General features: G+C 40.0%; 1 protein-coding gene across 1 annotated transcript in view; it reads right to left on the bottom strand.

Moving 5' to 3' along the window:
* Window positions 1-2,210: 2,210 nt before the first annotated feature.
* Window positions 2,211-9,675, bottom strand: part of nt5dc1 (5'-nucleotidase domain containing 1) — an 88,156-nt gene continuing 80,691 nt past the window's right edge. The window contains exons 11-12 of the mRNA XM_085373431.1: window positions 7,722-7,890; window positions 2,211-2,571 (exon numbers count right to left, since the gene is read on the bottom strand). Of these exons, the coding sequence (XP_085229557.1) occupies window positions 2,459-2,571; window positions 7,722-7,890 (282 nt within the window). The 3' untranslated portion in view covers window positions 2,211-2,458. The remainder of the gene's footprint in view (window positions 2,572-7,721; window positions 7,891-9,675) is intronic.

The raw sequence follows: 9,675 nt of genomic DNA, 5'->3' as shown, positions 1-9,675 counted from the left end.
GTATCAAATATGAGACACGAGGCGTTTAGTGATTAAGACTAACCAGCCACGTTTAATAGCTACAGACAGAGTTATACATTTGAAAGGAATGATCAAAAAAAACACATTCTGTAAATTTAAAGTCAAGGTTTTAGTTAACGCCCAACTTTACAGCATTAAAAATTAAGATTACAGCCTAGACTCTATGAATATGACTTTAGGCAGTAGTAGCCAACTGCTGTCTGATGTTCCACACAGATGGGAGTTGGAGTCACTCAGCTGCTCTTATCATGTTTGTGCTAATGTGTTTTTTTGAATTTTAATGGAATCTGTGCAGCAAAAGTCGTCAGTTTGCAAAGAAATCTCAAACAACTTGTAAGAAAATCAAAGAACATTTTATTTCTTTGACAATACTTCCAACACTTGAACACTTAAGTGAACTTTCCCTGTGGTTTTAAGAACTTAAGAGCACAAATGAATCCAACATAAGGCAAATGCGCATGTCAAATCTTCCAGGTCTATGAGAAACAAAGAGTACAATCACTACAGCTGTATGCATAAAACACTTGCACACACAGCACAAGTAATAATTCACTTTGGATGACCAATCTCACTTACATGCTGCCAGCTGGATGCTGTTCATTATCAAAATATACCGTCTTCACTTGTGAGATGATGGCCACTGTAAAGGAACACTTTGCCATTTGGGAAATCCTATTGTTTGACTTTATCAAAGCCAGATAAGAAGATTTAGACCAGTATCATCTTTGTGAGGTTAGCATAGAGACAGGTCGGGGTCCAGGTTAGCACAAACTAGCATCTACTTTTTGGCACAAAACCTAAGGAATTGAAATTCACATAGTAGGCCTACCTCATGAATTCCATGCCATTCTGCTGCCTTCCCTATAGCAATGATAGCTACCCTAATTGTGCAAATGATTAATCCAAACAGAGTGAACTGTACTGAAGAGATGATGCTAAATCATCTGATAGAAGACATGGAAGAATTCTCGATTTGGCACGATAGATAGAAAAGTCATGTGCAAAGGTACCACGTGCAATCTAAGTGTTCACAAACTGTAGCTGATTCACATTTGGCTTTTATCCCCTTCAATGGAGACCCTTTAACATGCACCAGAACAGAAACAAATAACTGGCATGAATCGAAGGCTAACAAAAGAAAAAAGAAAGTACACAGATCATATCCAAAGAAAAGCATGGGTTGTCTATGTTTTATCTTGTTTTTCGCATTGTTACATTTGGAAGAGTGCTTTGGGCTATGGGTCAGCATTACAGAAGAGGTGAGAAGTACTTCTGCTGGAGTATTGTGAGACACTCAAGATCATTCTGGTCTGGCTATTTTCATGTATCAGTGATCTGAACCCAGCATAAATTCTATTAAACAGAGTTTAGCCCTGGCAAAATTAGGTCTTGCTTACTGCGATCCCTGCAAACAACTAAAGGTCTTCACTGTGCACCAGGGATACTTGGTACTAAGTTATGCTAAACACTTCCTGGATGCACAAAGATAAACCTGATGCCAATCTTCTGTGACTTTGCGGAGTCTTCCCAAACCGAGTGTTCCTTAAATATTATGGCACAACCTGTCTATGCACACCGACAAAATAACCATTCAGAAGTCGGTTAAAGCATACCTCAATCTGAATACAAATGAAGCACAAGTAGAAGTCCACGTTTTTACACTCAAAGAGCACATTTCACTGTTGCAACAAAAGTAATACAAAGAACATCTAGCATAGTCATCATCAGTCATATTATTATTGTTTCCCCAAGTTGTGATTTTTTCTTTTTTGTTTTTTTGTTGTTGAAACAACCATCACAAAGGACAGTATTGTGCTAGTTCTTTAGCAACAATGACCTGAAGAGTAACATCTTCCACTAAACTGACACAGTAGGAACAACAGACCTTAAATCTCGTGTTAAGGTTACTAAAATGCATACAGTGAAACCATATCCAGAAGAGAGGACTACACAATAATACTGTTTTACAGAAATACTCACACAATATTTCCAACAGATCTTTAGGGATAGGTACTCCTGTTTTGCTTACAGTCAATCACATTTTTGAGGTAATAACTTCAGGAAAAAGAGGGCAAAACATTTGATTTTTCTTCAGATTTTGAAACAATTTACCAAGGAAAATAAGAGAAGGCCTCACACACATAAAACAATAAGAACACCGTATCATTACTGAATGTAGATACACACACGCTCACACACTTAGTTTGTCGTATTTCCACGTACACTAAACCACAAAACAATGTTCAAATGTATGCATTATTACAGAGAGATACTGTGGCTTACATTCACATGGTTTCTCTGAAAGGATGAAAAGTGGACGTTTTCTGTGCTCCATAGATGATGGTGGGGTCAGGTGGGGAACTACGGGCATAAATGGAGGAACATTCCTCTCCTGAGAAGGGGTAAGGGAGGATTTTATTTTTCCGTTTCTTTTCTTTTATGACATACTCTCACACCTTTTCAGCAAAGAATCCGGGGGTCTAGGGTAATAGCCGGTGGTGCAGGGCTTATCAGGGGAAAACCTGGGAAACTTGTAATCCAGAGGCAGATCTAGAAAAAGGAAAAATCAAATAGGAAAGTCAGCTGCAAGTGATCACAATTGGTTGGTTTCACAATGGGTTCACCCGAAACCTTGGCTGATTGTGACCCACACCCGTTTTCACTCCTTGGCTCTTGTGATTAGGTAGAGGATCAGTAGGGGGTCCATGACCCTCTTAGGCCATGTCCACACTAATACGTTTTCATTTGAAAACGCATTTTTTTCTCTCCGTTTTGGCATTCCGTCCACACTGAGACAGCGTTTTCGTTCAAGGAAAACGCAGCGTTTTGAAAACGCTCTCCAAAGCGGATACATTAGAAAACGCCGTTTTCGCGTCGCAGCGTGGACAGTGAACCCGGAGCCTTTTCGAAAACAATGACACATTTTAGTCATGTGATGCAGTCATGTGACCACGTTTCATGCATGCGCAGTACTGGAACGTAAGCGTTTTCGGCCGTTTCAATGCAGACGCACAACTCTGTGAAAACGACTGAAAACAATAGTGTGGACGCGGAGCGTTTTCAGACGAAAAAGCCGTTTTCAAATTTATCCAGGCTAGTGTGGACATAGCCTTAGGTACACTCCCATAGGGATTATAGCGCCTAAAATCTGGGACACAGCACCAGTTGTTCTTAGAACTGAAGAAGCTTCTCGGATGAAATATCTTCAAGAAATGTAAAGAAGTCCAGATACTTTTCTTTCCAAGCTCCTTAGACTACAATGACCTAGATGATTGAGAATTTTCACAAACATACCTGTACATACATGAACTGGCAGTATCTTAACACTGGGCTCAGGTTTTGTCTAACCCTAACTCTGTTACTTTTAGAGACAGACAAAAAATAGCTTTTAAGGCTTGGAATAATTTTTTGCTCTCCAAGATCAAGGAGCATATTGCTGAGGCTTAGGGTTAGGATACTAACTCGTGAAGACACCATAATGTCTCCTATAGACCAGCCCTGAACCATACCTGCTTTATAATCCTCTTTGACTACAGTGGGTTTCATAATTTGCAAAATACATTTCAAACATATTCAGTAAGAATTTAAAATAGCCACTGAACCCAAAGACACATTAGGAAAGGGTTTATTGAGGTCATAGAGCAAGGGAGCTGAAGGGTAATCTTCCCATAAAATCCTAGATTTATTTTATCCAACCAGAAGAGTCGCCACCTGCTGGCCATTATAAATAATGCAGATGTTAGGCACGTCCACATTTGCTTCCCCTTTCATCATGTAGGCCCATCCCTTCTTCTATATATAGTCCATGGTAAAGATTTAAACATCCCCATCACCCGTTAGCTTTAACAATGGGATGATTTGACATTCACAGTGGCCAATGGTGCAGGAAGGTGGGAGAGGAGCCCAAAGTTAGAACTGCACTTCTAATTCTAGAAGTGTTGGTGTTGGCCAGAGGGGCCGATGGCGCGATATGGCAGCCTCACTTCTGTCAGTCTGCCCCAGGGCAGCTGTGGCTACAACCGTAGCTTGCCTCCACCAGTGTGTGAATGCGAGAGTGAATGAATAGTGGTATTGTAAAGCGCTTTGGGTGCCTTGAAAAGCGCTATATAAATCCAATCCATTATTATTATTATTATTATTATTATTATTAGCCTTCCTTTTCTTCCCTTTGTTACTCATGCACATGTGACATTTTGTCGTGTCTGCCTGTAGAACAAGTCTGAAAATGCGTGCCATCATAACCACGTCCCCAACTGCATAAGAGCCTACTTTTCACCATTGACAATGAGAATAAACACTGGATTTCCCATGTGGTGGACAAACATTTCTTAAGAACTAGTTCACAGAGACCATAACCCAGGCCTGACATGATATTTAGTCAAACAGTGTTGTGGTTTTTGTGCAGTCACAATACAAACTGTTCCAAGTAGATTACACAGGAAGGTCACACACACACACACACACACACACACACACACACACACACACACACACACACACACACACACACACACACACACACACACACACACACACACACACGCCAGGATAACATCAATGCAACACATCAAAAAAGACATTTCTTGGCAACCTTTGTGGACACCTGCACTTTGATGAGGGAACCGCAGATCACATTTTCCCAGGATCTGCTCTGCAGCACACTGCTGCTTGGTAAGAGTTATTTTAACTTTGGCTGCACATCTGTGTCTGCTTCTGTCCTTGTTTGGGTTCATGTGAATGTTTCTCTGATGAAGTAGAATAATGGAGATGTCTGATACGAGGACTTTTTTGTATACCTAAAGGATGTAGGTTTTTTTTTACAATTTTAACACAATAAGTTTGATTCTCAGTTTGTTTACCATATGTGTATATAAACTAGAACAGAGTTACCTGTACCTGTTTGTTTTTTTTTATAAATAATTAAAACCCAGTGTTTACCAAGACCTTTTTTGATAAGGCTTCAGTGACTGGTAGCTTAATCAACTTCAAGGCTAGGATTCAACTAAAGAAGTGGCATTTTTATGTTTGAGTGATTCATGGGTCAATGTTAAGTGGCTTAACAAACAAACAAAAACATCCCTCTAAAATTGATCAGGTAAAACTATTTGGAAATGAAAGAAATAGAACATGGCAATCAATCACCCTCGGTGTAAAAATCTGTGCAAGGAGTAACATGAGAAAGATGGAGGGGCTCTTTAATGATATAAATGAAGTTGGGACCGCAGTCCCCAAGAACACCACTCTACATTATAATGAACTGAAATCATGCAGCACCTGCAAGGTCCCTCTGCTAAAGATGGCGTGTGTACAGGCACATCTTAAGTTTGCCAGTGAACAGCTAAATGATTCCGAAAAGGCTTGGGAGACAGTGCTGAGGTCAGAAGAAACTAAAATCAAGCTCTCTGGTACTAACTCGATCCATTGCGTTTAGAATAAAAGAACAGTTGAGTATGACCCAAAGAACACCATCCCCACTTTCAAGCATGGAATTGGAAGCATTATACTTTGGCCAATCGACGGGACCAAGTACCTTAAAATCTTGGACAAGAAGCTCCTCCCCTCAGCCAGAACACGATAACAATGATCCAATACAACAAACCTCGTGTTAGGTCAAACCTGGTGACCACTTACAAAACATGTCTTACTGCTTTGCATGCCAACAAGGGTTTCTCTTTAGACATGTTTTGCTCGGGGAATCAAACACTTATTTCACTCTGTGAGATGAAAATGAATTTATAATATTTATGTATATTTATTTAGTATTTTTGGTTGATATTCTATTTCTCTACTATACAAATCAGAAACTGTCTTTGTAAGTAACCAAACTTACAAATTCAGCAGTGGGTCAAATGATCATTTCCCCCACTGTGTAAAGAAAAGAAAGGTAGCTCACTTTTGCACAGGAGTGTAAAAGGAACCCATTGTCATAGAAAAATACAGTGGGGCAAAAAATAATTTAGTCAGCCACCGATTGTGCAAGTTCCCCCACCTAAAATGATGACAGAGGTCAGTAATTTGCACCAGAGGTACACTTCAACTGTGAGAGACAGAATGTGAAAAAAAATCCATGAATCCACATGGTAGGATTTGTAAAGAATTCGTAAATCAGGGTGGAAAATAAGTATTTGGTCACCTCAAACAAGGAAAATCTCTGGCTCTCACAGACCTGTAACGTCTTCTGTAAGAAGCTTTTCTGTCCCCCACTCGTTACCTGTATGAATGGCACCTGTTTGAACTCATCATCTGTATAAAAGACACCTGTCCACAGCCTCAAACAGTCAGACTCCAAACTCCGCCATGGCCAAGACCAACGAGCTTTCGAAGGACACCAGGAAAAGTATTGTAGACCTACACCAGACTCGGAAGAGTGAATCTACAATAGGCAAGCAGCTTGGTGTGAAAAAATCAACTGTGGGAGCAATCATCAGAAAATGGAAGACATACAAGACCACTGATAATCTCCCTCGATCTGGGGCTCCACGCAAGATCTCATCCCGTGGGGTCAAAATGATCATGAGAACGGTGAGCAAAGATCCCAGAACCACACGGGGGGACCTGGTGAATGACCTGCAGAGAGCTGGGACCAAAGTAACAAAGGTCACCATCAGTAACACACTACAACGGCAGGGAATCAAATCCCGCAGTGCCAGACGTGTTCCGCTGCTGAAGCCAGTGCATGTCCAGGCCCGTCTGAAGTTTGCCAGAGAGCACATGGATGATCCAGCAGAGGATTGGGAGAATGTCATGTGGTCAGATGAAACCAAAGTAGAACTTTTTGGTATAAACTCAACTCGTCGTGTTTGGAGGAAGAAGAATACTGAGTTGCATCCCAAGAACACCATACCTACTGTGAAGCATGGGGGTGGAAACATCATGCTATGGGGCTGTTTTTCTGCCAAGGGGACAGGACGACTGATCCGTGTTAAGGACAGAATGAATGGGGCCATGTATCGTGAGATTTTGAGCCAAAACCTCCTTCCATCAGTGAGAACTTTGAAGATGAAACGAGGCTGGGTCTTCCAACATGACAATGATCCAAAACACACCGCCCGGGCAACAAAGGAGTGGCTCCGTAAGAAGCATTTGAAAGTCCTGGAGTGGCCTAGCCAGTCTCCAGACCTCAACCCCATAGAAAATCTGTGGCGGGAGTTGAAAGTCCGTGTTGCTCGGCGACAGCCCCAAAACATCACTGCTCTCGAGAAGATCTGCATGGAGGAATGGGCCAAAATACCAGCTACTGTGTGTGCAAACCTGGTAAAGACCTATAGTAAACGTTTGACCTCTGTTATTGCCAACAAAGGTTATGTTACAAAGTATTGAGTTGTATTTTTGTTATTGACCAAATACTTATTTTCCACCCTGATTTACGAATAAATTCTTTACAAATCCTACCATGTGGATTCATGGATTTTTTTTTTCACATTCTGTCTCTCACAGTTGAAGTGTACCTCTGGTGCAAATTACTGACCTCTGTCATCATTTTAGGTGGGGGAACTTGCACAATCGGTGGCTGACTAAATACTTTTTTGCCCCACTGTACTTGTTCCTGTCAGCCTTTCGGGTTATTGTAGAGGGTAACAAATACATGAGCTCTAAATAAAGGGCTGTTCCCTGTTCCCTAACCCTGTGTTTATATTAATTTGCTCTGTATTTCACATCACTTTCAAATGTATTTCCATCGTTTGTCTCCTTTCACATACCTGCTATGTGCTCAACACTAGGGATGGCCATGGTGCTGTATTTGTGAATGCAGTGGCAGCACCAGGTCAGCTTCTGGCTCTCCTCATCCCCTCCTCCACTTTTATGCACATCAACAAAGTAAGAACCCCACTGGTTGGACACAGCAGAGGGTGACTTCATGCCCTGCTCCTGTTGAGACAGTTGATAGAAAAGCCAAACTATGCAACACTGTGTTCATTTTCAGACAGGTACAGACTTGTTTACATGTAGGAATTACCACCCTGAGCACACAGAGGATGATGAATCTCTAAACTGGTTTCAATCCAGCCAGCTATGATGAGGTTTCTTTTCTTTAGTACTGAAATGAATCACTATTACTGAGAAATGTATTGCTGTGTTAGTCATAATCACTTGTACATTTTGCAAGCAGATTCTGCTAATGAGCAGCAACATTAGGATGTGGTGTTTAAAATAAGTTTGATAACACACTGATCTTATGAGCCTTAAAGATATCAGGAAATGTTGCATAACAGAGATTTACCAGGTGATAAAATAGAAAAAAGGAAAAAGCCCAAGCTGCTTATGATGTTAAGACGTGTTCCAATTACTTTAAAAAGAATATTTTATTTATAATATTAATGTATATATTGGTATATTGGAGCCTCCCTCCATTTCTCTATGGAAGTCGCTCATCATTGAAGTTATGACTCTGATCAGGCTGGGACACTATATTGATGGGAGCTCCCGGATTTTTGTGGACAAATGGAAGAAACCACTGGAAGCACTGGGAGTAACCGGTAAACTGGATCCTAATGGACAACAATTATCGACATAATGTTGTAATATTCTAGTGCTGTGTAGTGTTATTATTTTGGATGTGAACCAGCCTTGTATTTGTTGGGGGGAAAAAGTTAAATAAAAGTACAAAAAAAATAAATAATAATAATAATATTTTAAAACAAAAAAAGGCAAACTGCGCAAAAGATTTATGAAGATGGGGAAAACATGAAATGCACTAAAGACTAATGATGGTTGACCGTGAAACAAGATGAAAAATACCAAGCAGGCTTCACACTACTTAGTTTTGATCTTTGATAATGCTCAAAATAAAGACTGCAAACCACAGGAAAAGGAAGTTTCTTATCACAAATGATGTTCTATCTGTGTCAGTAACACTTGTTTTATCAGCACTACCAATATCTCTGACACTTAAGTTCTTGTTTAATTCATTTATTCAATGGAAACGATTACATGAGCTCTGTTACAGTCTCCTTCATGTTAAAGTTGCCAATGTAACATGATAAATTAACTAACAGCCTAGTACAAAATGGTCTCTACATTTAACTATTGCTAACTGCTCTAGTTACTCAGCACTAGCATTTGTTCTAGCTTAGCTGAAAACCTCCTAATGGCTAGAATACCAAACTCAGGGCTATAAAATGGTCAACCAAAAACTATAATGGATATAATGATACAAGAAAGATAAAGATAAAAGATAAGTAGGGCAAAGAATGGTTTCATCCCAAGAAAGTTCCAAAAAAGCTGGATTCCTTGACATGACTAGCTAGCTAGCTTAGAGGTACCTACTGTAGTAACTGAGCATAACAATTAGAATATTATGAATATATTACATTATGTAATATATAACTGAGTGAAAGTCAGTCTTAATAGTATATCAGAATGTATGCTAATGTTACCAGCTCTATCCTAACCCTTACAGAATTTGGATTGTAGTTAAAGGGAGGTAACAAGGCACTCTGTAGTTAGTTAGGGCCCAACAGTGAATTTGTGCCCTGATGCCTCATATATGATTAACACTGCAGTGTTCCTACTAACTAGTTTGGTTTCTTATTAGTAATAACAGGACAAAATATATTTTAAAACTGAATTATTCAGAGGTCAAAGACTCCATAGTAAGTCTCCCTATACAGTCTATTTTACTAATTTCTTTAAAGTGTGCACTGTACATCTGTG

Source organism: Diplotaxodon limnothrissa, linkage group LG15 (genome assembly GCF_057381915.1).
Source record: "Diplotaxodon limnothrissa isolate DT_005_m linkage group LG15, D_limnothrissa_male_GT1.1, whole genome shotgun sequence".
In the NCBI taxonomy this organism is placed as follows: Eukaryota; Metazoa; Chordata; class Actinopteri; order Cichliformes; family Cichlidae; genus Diplotaxodon; species Diplotaxodon limnothrissa.
This window is presented reverse-complemented; position numbering and strand designations above follow the sequence as displayed.